The sequence below is a fragment of the Saimiri boliviensis genome, chromosome 1 (genome assembly GCF_048565385.1).
Source record: "Saimiri boliviensis isolate mSaiBol1 chromosome 1, mSaiBol1.pri, whole genome shotgun sequence".
NCBI classification, from domain to species: Eukaryota; Metazoa; Chordata; class Mammalia; order Primates; family Cebidae; genus Saimiri; species Saimiri boliviensis.
The window spans coordinates 202780382-202795723 of NC_133449.1; the positions used below are offsets into that span (position 1 = coordinate 202780382).

General features: G+C 39.2%; 1 protein-coding gene across 5 annotated transcripts in view; it reads left to right on the forward strand.

Annotated features, from left to right (window-relative positions):
* Positions 1 to 15342, forward strand: part of EFNA5 (ephrin A5) — a 293503-nt gene that overhangs the window by 229881 nt on the left and 48280 nt on the right. For all 5 annotated transcript variants that reach the window (XM_003920711.4, XM_010340003.3, XM_074382905.1 and 2 more), the window contains exon 2: positions 13329 to 13621. In XM_003920711.4, the coding sequence (XP_003920760.1) occupies positions 13329 to 13621 (293 nt within the window). The remainder of the gene's footprint in view (positions 1 to 13328; positions 13622 to 15342) is intronic.

Below are 15342 nucleotides of genomic sequence, written 5' to 3' on the forward strand. Positions count from 1 at the left end.
GTCTTGGCATTACCCTTCCCTCTGAAACCGCACAGTCCACACCACAAGTGGCTCATTTTGAGCTTCTAGCAATACCAAAAATTCTAAAAGTTCAGTAGGAGGATCATGTGCACTTGCGTTGAACTATAGTTCTTTTCCAAGATAGACATTTTGAAAGTAGAGTTTATTAAGATGAAAGGTGGGAAAAGAAAAGCAACTATATTCTCTGTCATTGAGATAGACAAGCATTTAAGTAGGTAGAAATATTGTAGTACTTGAGAATCCTCTAAAGTGCTTAGATTTATTTCTGAGAAATAAATGGTGAATTGTTTATTTCTTTCTCCCCCTTATGTTTCCTTGGGATAGAGCAATTAGTTTCTTATTTTTTATGATTGCATTATTCTTGCATATATCTTTCTGTGGTCCAGGCTATAAAAGTAAATAGAGGATCCAGCTGTATGAATGGATATCCTTTTAATGAGTGTGGGGAGGAAATAATAATACTAAGTAGTGCAAAACCATTTTTATGTGATGAACTGAAGTACCTTTGTTCCCCAGCTCCCCAGTCTAAACCACAGGCCACCAATAAATGTGTGCATGAAATGACAGTTTCATGTATTCCGGTGTTAACAAAGTAGCTCATGGTTTCTTTTGCCCCCAGAATGCACTTAATACAATTGTTGAAGGGTGGTGGCATATTCTGTTTTAATTTCCAGGGTCAAGGAAGGGTAAAATGGAATATGTGACTTTTCTGTAACACCCTTCATTCTATCTCTGGGCGAAAGCCTTGCTGAAACAGTGAGATAACACAGTTGCCAGGTGATAATACAGTTGTTTTCGTAGTGCCATGAGTTAATTTCAGAGGTGAAACTGTCCTTACTTAGGAAAATAGCATGCCTTCTCGCCTCAGAGCAGCCATTTGCTCAGAGCAGCAAGCGGATATTGAGTCTCTCCCATGTGCAGGGTATCATGAGAAGTGCTGGTAGTGGCATAACTCTGCCATCTTCCTTCTCCCTTGCTCCCTTCCTTTCTGGCCATTTTTATTTAGCTGTTTTTTTATTGATGTTTGTATCCGTCTGCAGTCACTGGGAGCAATGTAATTCAAAACCATCCCATTCCACACTGTATCCCTAATTTCATGTTAAACTGCTTATATTAGCCTGCCCAGACTTCAGTAACACTGCCATAGACCTGGTGGCTTAAACAATAGAGATTTATTTTCTCATGGTTCTGGAGGCTAGAATTCCCAGACTAACATCCAGCAGGAGTTGGTTTCTGGTCAGGACTCTCTTGGGGACAGCCACCTTCTCACTGAGTCCTCACATGGCAGAAAGAGAGCAAGCTCTCTGCTGTCTCTTCATGTAAGGACACTAATCCTGTTGGATTAGGGCCCCACCCTTGTGACCTCATTTAACCTTAATTACCTCCAAAAGACCCTGTCTGCAGTCACATTGGGGTTTGGGGCTTAAACATGAATTGGGGTCGGGGAGATAAACATTCAGTCTGTAATACTGCTCAAATAAGAGGAAAAAAAATCCTAAAATACAAAGCCATACGATGACACGCACGTTGTAGCAGTTACTAAACTTTTAACCTGATGCTCTATGCGTCCTCCACTTCGCAGTGGGTCATGCTAACATATTCTGATGATGGTTGCAGGAAAGACCACAAAAGTACCAGGATAAAGACAAATGAAGAATATAAAATGTCTGGTTTGCCTTCCCGCCTTCCAACAGTGGCCTGGAGCAGTTAGTATAGGGGTTGAAGGAGAGATTTCTAACCCCAGGTATGCCAGGAACTCTGGCTTTGTAAAGCCCACGGACAATGCACTGCTTCTAGTCTTTCTCTATGAAGATTTGAGTTTATTTGATAGCTTCGAGGTGATTCTGGAGGGTTCCTGAGAACGTTGGTTTCCTCTCTTGACCCCGGCTTGAGGAACAGAGACTGGATGTCAGGCAGGTGGAGAACAGTCTGTATTGCCCATGAGTCCTGCTAACTGGAGCAAACCCCTGGGCGTATCTCAGCCTGGTTGAGGCCTGATCTGAGCAGGAGGGAGCCCCAAAACCAAAAGAGCCTCTGGATTTCCAACTCATGGTTGCTGGGACACAACTGAGAGCAGAACAGCCGTTGGCAGGGGCTGAAAAGGAGTCTTGGATATTTCTGCCAATGTGCTAGGCGGTTGCAGGATTTTGTGAAGCAGCCTGATGAACCCTCTCAAATAGAGGCACGTAATGCTGCCCAGCTGTGTAATTGGGATGGAAATGGGCCAATGAGAGGCAGAAGTTTGTGCTTAACCTTTTGTGAGTCTTGTTTCAGGAGGCTGTAGGGGGTGGGGGGGGAAGAAGCATTACTAATAATAAGCTTCTCCGCCTGATTTGTAATGAATTAGTAATAAATGTCCTAGCTCTGTACGAAAGTCTGACGATTACAGAGCAGCTTTGGCTAAGTGCACGGGACCACATCTTATTTTGATCAGCTGTAGCATAGCAAAGACGTGTAATTATCATAATCTAACAATTAGCCTGGCATCACTTTCCAGTGTTTAATTACCCCGATAAATGGTAATTGAATAGAGGACTTAATGACAAGAGAGAAACTTTCATTCTGCCTTAGGTGTTTAAGTCGTCTGCTCGGCTAGGCATAATTTTCTAGCATTGCTTGAACAACAGTCCTGATTATCATTTTCCTTTTTGCAGCCTGCCATTATTTTGTTTCCTGATCTTGACCTTTGTTTATAATATTTAGCTTCTCTCAAAATTGTATACTGGGACCCAGAACACAGAAAGAGACTGTTAGACACTTTACACAGTTTTTCTGTTTTTAAGTATAACTTCTGATGTCCTTCAGCTACAATTCCTCTTCATCGGACATCTATGTAGTTACTAGTATGTGCAAACATGGTACTAAATGTTGGGAATAGAGGGACAAGTAAACACCATCACTATCTTCAAGGAGATCTATACGTTAACAAAAAGTCTCTATAAAAATAGTATAGTAATAATTACAGCAATTTGCGTTCAGCCCAGTCCCAGTTTTCTTCCAAATTTATACATTGAGCTTGGATGAATTCAGTACTTTTTATGACTATGACCACCACCTCATTTCTAAGGACTGCAGAGCTCTTTTCTTTGTATCAGCCTCATTCCCAGGCCCAGATTTGCATCCAATGGCTCACAATGTCCTAACCGGCCAAATAGAAGTAATTACATTGCACATGCCAATTTCCATAGAAACAGCAACAATTTCCGCTTTCTTGTCTACAGTTTTGTATGAAATCATTATTATTATTATCATGCCCTAGCATTATCAAATACATGCCTCCCCTTGTATGATGAAGATCAAATATAAAAGAAAGCCATAAAACACATGTATTTTCTTTCAATTTATTGTTTTTTGTTTGTTTAATAATAAATTAACAGATTAATTCTGATATTCAATTTTTTAAAAGTCTTAGCTAAATTTCAGATTTAGATTGTAATGATTCCAGTAAGTTATCATCAACCCATAATACAAATATTTAGTTCACTCTTTGTACACCAAGTACTTAAGAACTATTAAATCACAGTTTTCTAGAAATTTCTCATTGAGTTAGTCAATAGAGAGGAGATTTACTATTACCCTTTGGTTATTATTATTTTTGAAACTGTGAATGGCCTGAAATTCTGCTGGGTAACTCTCTCCCCTTTTGTATCTAGAAGATACAAAAGGGCTACGTGGAAGTAAGCAGTTTGACAGGTGGCTTATGTGTTTGAATGACTACCATATCCCCTGAAAAAGAGTCAGTTTGTTTAATCCTGTTCTCCTAGGACAGTGCTAGATAGCCTATCTGATGGTTTCCTGTGTCTCCTTTTGCTGGGTCTGTGTGTATATGGCAGGGGCTCTGCTCCGTGTGCTTGAAGGGGTGGGGTGTGAAACTCAACATGGCTTAAGACCTGAAGTATAGCTCTGTTAGGAAGCTCCTGGCCAGCTGGAGTGGAGGAAGAGCCTGTTTTGCACTGTGGGAGTGACCTCTGTTAGGACTATACTGACTGCCAGACAATAATTTTTTTTTTTTTTATTTCCTTTTGAAAACTATATGAAGTGATCTGTGATGTGTTGGGTCTTTAGAACTTTGCCTGGTTAATTCTTTGGCTGACTTGGCCTGTTGATGTTGACACACTCTTACTCCATGCCTGAGGCCTCTTTGGGGGCTTAAAAGCAATTAGACTGTCACCCAAAGCTTCCAGCCCCTTCCTGAAGGAAAATCTTGTTTAGGCTCTGCCAACTTAATGCTTTGTTTTCTTTGAAGCTCCTCTGTCAAGCTAATAAAACGAACTCCAAATGAGTTAAAACACTGGAGGAGAGAACATTCTGTGGGCCCAGTATATGAGCAGCTGCCACTCCTGGGAGATACCAGTTTTTAAAAGCTATTCAGACTGACATGACTTGTAGTCGAAAAGAACAGGCAAAAGCTATGTGAGTTTTATCCATCTATTTGATATGGGTAATTAGTATTAATTGTGGGCTTTTTAAATGTTTTGCTTTTAAAATACACATACATACATACAAGGAAAAAGTGACAGGATAGTACAATAAGCTGCTGCTGAATTCTAAATCTTTGGCCAAGAAAATGACGTCTTATTATCATCACGAACAGTTACTGAACTCAAGGTAAAACTCTCATGCTGCAGAATTTATAATTACCAGAACATGCATGTGCAAGAACTCTGTTGGACCTTTCATTAATGGATGAACACAGCACCAACTCCGGGTTCCAAACATTTTGTCAGTATATGTTGTAGCACACTGCATTTCTGCTGCGAAGTAAGTAGGAAACATCTTTGAAATTTATCCTTGAGTATTTTTTAACTTGTAAATCTTTACCTCTCTGGGGATTTTGTTGTTTTTGGCATATTTTAAAGCCCAGAAGAGCTGGATTGGCCTGAAATCATGTGTTTTGGTCATCATGTAATATCTCATTCAGCCTTAATACCTAGTGTGGTAACAGTGAAACTATCCATGACTCCTATTCTCTCAGAGCTGCAAAGAAAGGTTGATTACCAATACATCTGAAAGGTAGACATGTTTCAATCCATGAGAGAGAAGAGAAATTTAAAATTAGCAAAACAAGTATTTGTTCAACCTTCAGTGATGCTAGTATTATTTATCTACCCTAACTTTGATTTGCTGTTTGTATTCCATGCTTTTAACCTCTGCAGAAAAACAAACGAAAAAAAGAGCATCTTCAGATTTAGAATAGGAAAGCCATAAGGCTTGCATTCTGTGCTGAAAGGAATAACAGAAGGAGGCAAGAAGCAGCATGTTATGCAACAGAGACTGCCGTCCTGCCCATCTCCTCACAAAAACATATTTATAAACCAAACCCATGTCTGTTGCAGGACCCATTAGACTCTTTTGGGACAGAAGAAAAATTCTTCTAGTTAAAAACAGACATCTTATTCTGAAATTAGCCTTTAAATCAGTAATAGTAGAATTTGAAGACAGTGCTCCCAAGATATATTCACTCTAGAATTAGTTTAAAATTTTGGAGGAACCCTAAGCTGATAAATTTGCTTAATCTTTGACCATAAATCATATCCTTCTTTTACATTTCAATTTCAGAATGTAATACATTAGGTTGCCTTGTAATTAAAGAAGTGACATTGGATTTCTGTTCAAGTAGGAATATTAAAACAATCACCTCTTTGACAGATTAAAATACATTTAAAATGTAATAATCAACTATCCAGTTCATGAGAAATAACATTTTCATTATTGAATTCTTTAAAACATTCCATGAAGTGGGATAAAAGTGCCTCACAGCTTCCTAACCTCTAATAACACTGTCTCCTTTCAGTAATGCTGTTTCTATATTTATGGAGTGAAGAAACTTCGCTCAGGAGCTGCTTGATAAAATACCTCAGTACATATTTCCCTGGAAGCAGGCTCTCTGCTGTGCCAGCAACATATGCTAAAGGCCAATTTAGAACATTTTAAATATGCACCATACCCTTCCTTTTCCAGCTACTGAAATGAAATGCATTTTGGCTTTAGCAAATGAAGAGGGAATGAAAGGAGGAACACTGCAGGGCAAAGTGGCTAAAGATGAACTCAGAGAAGGAAGATTATGGTGCCGTTCCTCTGCAGCCTGAAGCCCAGGGCACTGCCCATGTGTCCTTTCACTGTGGCCTCCCCAGCTGTCAACCTCCACAACACAAGAGTGTGGGGTTGAGTAGGAAGTCAGGTCGGCATCATGAAAATCATAAGGAAGAAAAGTGAGGTGATGATACCTACTTTCCTTAGCAAAGAGGAACCAAGCGACAGGGTCAGAGTACATTGAGAACTTACACTTGAGACTAGTAAAGGGCCTAGACTATTCTAATAGTAGATGTACCTTTTTCAGTGACCCAAGTTCGAAAATGAAGTACTTAGGAGGACAAAGCTCTTATGGTTTAGGCTACCTGATGTCATCAAACAGTGCTTTGCTTCCTTACTCTGTAGAAAGTTGACGGCACACTGGTGAGATCTAAATGAAAGGGTAGTTGTCAACTGTTGCCTCACTTGTCTTTATTTCATCTGAATTCTGATACTGACATCATGATTAACTTCTTGCAGACAGGTTCAGTACATGGAGCAATTTTTGTTGTTGTTGTCTTTTTAGGCATGGTCTTGCTCTGTTGCCCAGGCTGGAGTGCAGTGGCAGAATATTGGTTCACTATAACATCTGCCTCCAAGGCTCAAGCAATCTTCCTGCCTCAGCCTCCCAAGTAGCTGGGACTATAGACACACACCACCATGCCTGGCTAATTTTTTAAAAAAATGTTTCATAGAGATGGGAGTCTCACTATATTGCCCAGGCTGGTCTCAAACTCCTGGGCTCAAGTGATCATCCCACCTCAGCTTCCCAAAGTCCTGGGATCACAGATGTCAGCCACTATGCCCAGCAAGGGAGAGATATTAACAGTGGCTTTAAATTGAAAATTAAAATTTATTCAGCATACAATGGACTTTTTTCAGGTAAACACTGAGAAACACGCTTTCCAGAAGCACACTTTCTGACTCTAATCCCAGCTTCAGTTGTTACTTTTGTTGTCAATAGCCCTGGAAATGTGCTTTTTATCCAGTGATCCAGGTGGCCTCTGGTTCATCAAGAACTACCATAAAGTACATAATTCATTTTTGGTATTTGAGATAATTGCAAAGGACTAGATGCCATGCTAAATTTTATTCTCCTAATTAACTAAAATGACCCTTTCATAATATATATGACATTGATTCTGAACCAGTCCACTGCCAAATTTTGATAAATGTGTAAAATGTATCCTTGCCATAATAGAGTGCATATAATATGAAGTTTATCCTTGAACAAAGTGGGAAGTTAAGTTCACTGGCTCCTCATGTAGTTGAAAATCCAGGTATAACTTTTGATTCTTGAAAACCTTAGCTTCGAATAGCCTACTGTTGCTTGGAAGCCTTGCCATTAACATAAACAGTCAATTAACACATTTTGTATGTTAAACTTATTATATACTATATTCTTATAATCAAGTAAGCTAGAGAGAAGAAGATGTTATTACCAAAATCATAAGGAAGAGAAAATATCTTTACTCTTTTTAAGTGGAAGTGGATCATCTTAAAGGTCTTCATCCTTGTCTTCACATTGAGTGGAGTAAGGACGAGGAGGGATTGGTCTTGCTATCTCAGGGGTGGCACAGGTAGAAGCAAGTCCACGTGTAAGTGGATCCATGCAGTTCAAACCCATGTTGCTCAAGGGTCGACTGTTTATGTTGCACAGAACATTGATCCAAGTGGCCATGCTGCCTGAGTGGGGAGCAGGGACCATCTTTTTATGCATATGAGACGTTTCCTGACTCTTGAGACTTGCACTGTGAAAACAGGCAGGGCAGTAATTGTTTTACTCAAACACAATCACTTTTCTAAGTATGGTAACTGAGCATGCTTTTACATTGTGAAGCACTGTGGTAATTTAGTAGAGATTGCATTGTAATTATTGCTGACTTGTTGGTATAGAGCCAGATATTCTTATAGTTAAAATTATGTGGTGATCTCAGAGAGGGGTATAGAATTGTTGATATAATGGATGGAATTAAGGATAAGGCATAAAGAGAAGACATTTACAGGAAAATTTCCAAGAAATTTACAAATGTGTTAAAGCAGTGGCTGTGTTACCCATGGCATTTGTAAATATTGGCATGCAGAATCAGTCTTCCTAGATGTCAGTTTCCTTTTTTAATATGAGCTAGAGCTCATGAAAGCTGTTTCCTGATGGAAAAAAGATCCCTTTATGTGAATGGCTGCTGAGGCTAACAACACGTTATTCTGTGAAAGGATGAGTCAGGAGCTAACCCTGCAATCTGAGACTTATTCTAAATGTTGACGCATCCCTTAGCTTCCAGTTTAGGAGTTTGGGACAAACCTCGTAGAGAGAACAGTAAGGCTGGGACACCTTGCTGTAATGCCCACCTAGATCAGTGTAAATATAAAAGGTAACCCAAACTCTTAAGAGAGTCATTACTACAGCTGGTGAATCTTTGGAACCATTGTGGGTAGGAGGACAAGAGTGTGCTTCAGAACCATGTGAGAATTGACTTCAGATCCTAATTCTGCCATCCATTTGCTATACAAAGTTGGACAATGCCCTCTCTTAATGTCCTTTCCTCATTGGTAAAGTGAAACTGATTAGAACTGCCCAATAAGGTTGTTTGGAGCACTTCATATGATAACACATGTAAAGCACATAGCAGATCCTGGATGCAGCAAATGTTCGTTGCATCAGTGAATGAAGGAGAGAAATGAAACCTCATCAGGAATGAAAATGACTCCCTCTGGAAGAATACAGAGCTGACCTAAGGACTTGGCTCTAACAATTTAATCTCTCACAAATTGGAAAAGTGAAGAGCTTTAGTTCCGAGGTTAGACTGGGTTTGAATTCTGCCTCCCCCTTTTCTTTACTAGTTGTGTAATATTGGGCATAGTGCTGGACTTCTTAATCTCAATTTCCTCATCTTTAAATGAGTGTACTAATAATAGTGACTATTCTGTGGCATCCTAATAGAGATTAAGTTAAAATAATGAATGTAACATAATAAGCACTCTAATATTAGTCATACTTATGTTCTCCTTCACAGTATGACCAGAAAAGAATGGTTCCGTTCTACTTTATACCCAGAGAACATGATTTGACATATTAAGGCAAAACCACAATTACTTTTGTACCAACCTAATAGCATTAGCATAGCTAATCCTAAACTTTTCTTTGGATTATACTTGAGTAGGTTATTAGAGATGCCTTTTATAAGTTCCAAGTTGTTATTGTTTTTATATTTATATCATCTACTCTTTGAAATTTATATTTGTAAACTATACAAATTAAAGATCTGAAAAAAAGTGTAAATTGATTCTGTAGTGAATCATCATCTTTTCTTCATCGTATGGCTAGAAGGGTAGAAATAGTAATTGCGGCCAGCCACAGTGGCTCACACCTGTAATCTCAGCACTTTGCGAGACCGAGGCAGGTGAATCACAAGGCTAGGAGATTGAGACCATTCTGGCCAACATGGTGAAATTCCATCTCTACTAAAAAAATACAAAAATTAGCTGGATGTGGTGGCATGTGCCTGTAATCCCAGCTACTTGGGAGGCTGAGGCACGAGAATTGCTTGAACCCAGGAGGCGGAGATTGCAGTGAGCCGAGATTGCGCCACTGCACTCCAGCCTGGTAACAGCAAGACTCTGTCTAGAAAAAAAAAAGAAAGAAAAGAAAAGAAACAGTAACTGCTGGGGCAATTGCATGTTTAAAATTAGTACCACAGTAATCCACTTAACGCTCCATGCAAATAAAATGTCATCAGAAGGGATAGCTGCTCAACACAAAGTAGAATGGGTATTCAACCCCACGGTTTGCCTTAGTAAAAATTTAGCAACATTAACCGGGATAAAAGTCAGGAAAGGAGAGCAATTTTTTAGGCATCAGGAAACTGACATTTTTTTTTCAGTGGTGGAATGAAAGAATTGTAGAATAAAGGAGTAACAGAATGGGTTCAGACAATGGCAGTTTTAATTTTTACTTTCACTTTGAGCAGTGCAAAATGCTAGTAGAAGCTAAAATGAATGACACTTAGGGAAAGAAAAAACTTCCCCCTTGAATCTCTTTAAAATCTATAATAATAATATAATAATATAAAGTGCATCTGGGCATTGCCTTCTGCTGCAGTTCTTGTCTGGCTCTTATCCAAAACTGTCAGGCTACTCTGAGTGCTGATGCTTCATATCCCAGCACCCTTTTATCTGAAACTTGCAGTGTCTTTTCTGTGTACTTTGGCAGTGATGTTACCTTGATATTCAAAAATCTTTTAAAAGCAGCACAGGCTTTCCTTGCGTCTTGACAAATCGTTGTCTGCTAATAATAAAGAAAGAGTAAACCCGTGATCATTGTAAATATAAATACTTCCAAGTGTTTCTGTTTTATTAAAAAATGGTTATGTATTTTGGGATCCTCTAGATGAAAAGTGAATATTCTGATAAGTTTTCCTTATTTCTCTTGTATAAATCTGCATGCTGCTTTTCAACAGCAAAGATCAAGTGGAGTTTCTATGGATCATTTAACATTTAAGGACAGAATTTAACATTTCTATATGATTTTCCTATTGGATTTTTAAAAAGGGAAACACATATTATTTTTATCTCTGTTGTATGTTCTTACTGCTATTATTTTAAAGTTAATATTTTATTTACTCATTTTAATATGCTTTGGTAACAGTGGTTTACATCCACACAGTACTTTACATACATTTCCTCATCTAAGGCTTGAAGCAGCCACCAGAGGCCAGCAAGGCAGGCTCTCATAATTATTCCAACTTACATAGGAGGAAACTGAGGCACAGAATGATTTATGACTCTCCCACTCAACCAACAGCAGATCCAGTCCTTAAATCTGGGTCTGCTCACTCAAAACGACTGGGGTCTTCACTTTTTCACAGTGTCTCTCAGAAGAGAATGTCGGCTTAACAATGAATATTTAGCATCCAGAGTGAAGATGGTATATTTCTTTCTTTTTTCTTTTTTGAGACTGAATCTTGCTCTGACAGCCAGGCTGGAGTGCAGTGGTGTGATCTTGGTTCACTGCAACCTCCGCCTTCCAGGTTCTTGCGATTCTCATGCATCAGCCTTCCAAGTAGCTGGGAAGGCTGTGCCACATATTACAGGCATGTGCCACCATGCCTGGGTAATATTTTTTGTATTTTTAGTAGAAATGGGGTTTAGCTATGTTGGCCAGGCTGGTCTCAAACTCCTGGCCTCAAGTGATCCACCTGCCTCGGCCTCCCAAAGTGCAAGTGCTGGGATTACAGGCATGAGCCACCATGCTTGGCTAGACCGTACTGTATTTCTACTGTGGTGGACATTGGTCACAAGCTGTCAGAGGTTGTTATTATGTTTATTTATGTTCAGGTGCTGCATTTTAAGGGGAATATACTGGGAAATTGGAGAACATGAGGAAGGTCAAGAATCTAGAATGATGAAGAGCCTTGGAATTATACTAGAAAGAACCTAAGAAATCAGGATTTTCAAATGTTGCAGAAAGGAAGATGCAAAGAGACATAGCTGACATCTCCAAATGTTTTATGGACTCCCTTGCAGAAGAGGAATTTGATTTGTCTTTTGCAAATCCAGGCAGCAGAAGCAGGATCACTGGGTAGAAATTATACAGAAGTGGATTTATGATGAATATAAGAAGCAGCTTTCTAACATTTAGAGATGTCCAAAAACGGAATAGACTGTCTCATTGCCACTGGGAAGCATTCAAGCTCAGACTGTCCAGCTCAGAGATTATATGACTTTATGAGCGTTGTATTTCAGCAATAACACAATTTTATGATGAAACTTCTAAGGGCTCAGAGAAGAATTTCCTCACCAGCTGAAAACAAAAGAGTTGTACAATTTTCCACCATGATTTTAGAGTGAGAAAGTTGTATCCATAACAGTTCCTGTTTCACACATCGTTGTGTCTTGGGAAATACTGTTCAACTGATGGGGAAAGACACATAAGTTAAAACAGATAAGCAAAACTTCTGGAAGATGAGAATTGAAACAGAGAGTGAGGTGTTTATGGTGGGGTGTGTGTGTATTCACGTGTGTACATTTTTAACGAGGATGAATTTGCTGTGGTTTTGGCTATTTTCATTTGGTTTGTTACTTGTATTGCTCACCAGTCCAGCTCTAGAACATGACCTGTAGAATTAAAAGAAATGAGGGGAAAGTCCTTTGATTTAGATGGGTTGTTTTCTCAATATGGAAAAGATGCTGCATCAAAAGAGAGATGCGCTAAAATAAGTTTCTGACGTAGCAGATCTAAGAAAAACACTGAGCTAGGATCCGAAGTCTCCATACTAGCTTTGGCTCAATTACTCCCTGCTTCATCTTTATGCCTTTTTCTCTTTCTCTAAAATGGAAGTGTTTTAGGAATTTTCTTTCCAACTGTAAAATGTTATGATTCAAATTCTCCCAATTTTATGGCTCCAATTCTCATTTGCATAGAAAGTGGAAAATGGCCTCACTTACAACAACAACAAAAAAAAATTCAGTCATTTATTTGTTCTTTAATTTCCTCATTCATTTATTCAAAAACATGTATTAAGTGAAACACTGTTATAAAAATATAAAAAATTTGTTTTAATATATGATTTTTAAGAATGAAAGGAGAAATGGAAAACAGCACATCAGTACCTCTATAGAGTTCCTCAGTTTGAAAGAGTGATGTTTATTATAATACTTAAAATTAAAGCAAGGCACTTAGGCCGGGCGCGGTGGCTCAAGCCTGTAATCCCAGCACTTTGGGAGGCCGAGGCGGGTGGATCACAAGGTCGAGAGATCGAGACCAACCTGGTGAACATGGTGAAACCCCGTCTCTACTAAAAAAAAAATAGAAAAAATTAGCTGGGCATGGTGGCGTGTGCCTGTAGTCCCAGCTACTCAGGAGGCTGAGGCAGGAGAATTGCCTGAACCCAGGAGGCGGAGGTTGCGGTGAGCCGAGATCGCGCCATTGCATTCCAGCCTGGGTAACAAGAGCGAAACTCCGTCTCAGAAAAGAAAAAAAAAAAAAAAAAGCAAGGCACTTAGTTTTTAGGATATTTTGAAACAAATATAATGGAATTCCTCTGTAAAATGACTTTTTGTGGCTTAATTTGGGAACTGCAACATATCAAATCATGCCCCAAATCATAGTGGCATTCAGTAAGTACTTACTATACTAGATCCTTTAGTCTCAGAATTATTAAATGGCTTAACCACTGATTCCAAGCAGAAAGCCCTTTCTCTATGAATTATCATATATTTTTCCCTTTTTCTAACAGATTCCAGAGGGGTGACTACCACATTGATGTCTGTATCAATGACTACCTGGATGTTTTCTGCCCTCACTATGAGGACTCCGTCCCAGAAGATAAGACTGAGCGTTATGTCCTCTACATGGTGAACTTTGATGGCTACAGTGCCTGCGACCACACTTCCAAAGGGTTCAAGAGATGGGAATGTAATCGGCCTCACTCTCCAAATGGACCGCTGAAGTTCTCTGAAAAATTCCAGCTCTTCACTCCCTTTTCTCTAGGATTTGAATTCAGGCCAGGCAGAGAATATTTCTACATCTGTGAGTATATAGAGATTTATCGTGTTGTAGGGCAGCTGCAAGAGCCCAGACTAATTTTTTACCCATGTTTCAGAAAATTGCAGAGAGCTGGACTCTGCACTACAGATGTCTCCTTGTAAATGCATACATCAGGATCCCTAGATACATTAGCTGGGAATTGAGAGCACAAATTAGATTAAAGACAGAGCGCCTCTCCCCCTATGAAATTACGTGTCAGCCTGTTCAGTGAACCACTGCTGACTTGTATTTCTTTTAAATGAAAATTGCCAGGACTTCTCCAAAGCTCTGGAAAAGAAAAAAAGACTCCTGAAAAAAAATTAAAGGAAATAATTAAATTTACATAGCTTGGAGTCATTGGATTTCTTATTCAGGTGTCAGCAATATCCTTTCAATCATCCACATTTTCAGTGGAGGAAGCCAAAACTCCTGGAAATGTCAGCATGCTGAGATAAATACTCTCTTTGCACCAAGGAGAAAAGATAATTATTAAGAGCAGCTTTGTCTTTAAATAGAAAAGACTTCTGAAGAAGTTTCTAGAAGGGGTTCCGAGGGAACTGGTATAAGTGCATTTCCCACCTGTGAGCACTGAGCGACTGCCCTGGGAGAGCTCTAAAACTTTTTCAGTGGACTTCAGTATTAATTAGAATGCCTGGCCTTGTTTTTTCTCCATTATGTACCCATCATTTCTTCAGACATCCTACTATCATATGTTGTAGGTAAATGCTTCTTAAACTTCACTGTGCATAGTGTTATCTGGGGATCTTGTTGTAATGCATTCTGACTGAGGAGGTCTGAGGCAGAGCCTGAAATTCTGGATGTATGAAGCTCCCAGATGCTGCTGCTGCGATTGCTGCTGCTGATCTGTGGACCACGTTTTGAGTAGCAAGGTTATAGGTAATAGCTACTTTAAGCAGCTTGTTGTGTATTTGGACTTTAGTATTTATATTTAAACTATCTGACCTTTCCCGTATATTTTCACTGTCAACTGAAGAGGTTAAAAGTTTATTGTTAAAAAATACGTTTATTGGACAGCTTAATGTGGGCTGAGAAGTGTTGGGGGATGCAAGATGAAAAGATATTCCCTGTTCTTAGAGAGTGACATTTTACTGGGGAGCAGACTTGTAAATAGGCAATTAAAGCATCAATCGACAATGATGAAGGTAAATGCGGGGAGTAGTGAGAACATGGAGAAAAAGTTGTGCCTCACCTGTTTGGAAGAATCAGGAACTGCAACCCCCCACGGTAGGTAGAGATCCAAGTTATACCACTCAGTATGCTTAGCGTCGACTTTCACCCCAGCCTGCCAGACAAACAAGAACATTCCTTTTTCTGACTCATTTCTTCAGTCCAAATGTCCCTACCCACTCATAACTCACACGGTTTGAGTCTACAGGGATTTCTAGCGCCTCTCTTTCTCCAGAAAACAGAATTTTATAATAAGTCAGATTTCACCATCACAATGGTTACTCTCACTTATATCGGAATTGAATTTAAAAAGGAAATTGAATAGTACCAGTTTTATTATTTCAGTACATATTTCAGTCATTAGTCATGAGAAAACATGCAAAAGCCTTGATACTATCTCACATTTGATCCATAAAATAAGAAAAGGAATATTGAGTCCCACAGATGCAGGAAGCACTGGCATACAGTGAATTCACACTTCTCAGGCAGCATGTTCTTGACTTTTGTTGCTTTTTCACTTTGTGAAAGAATCGTAT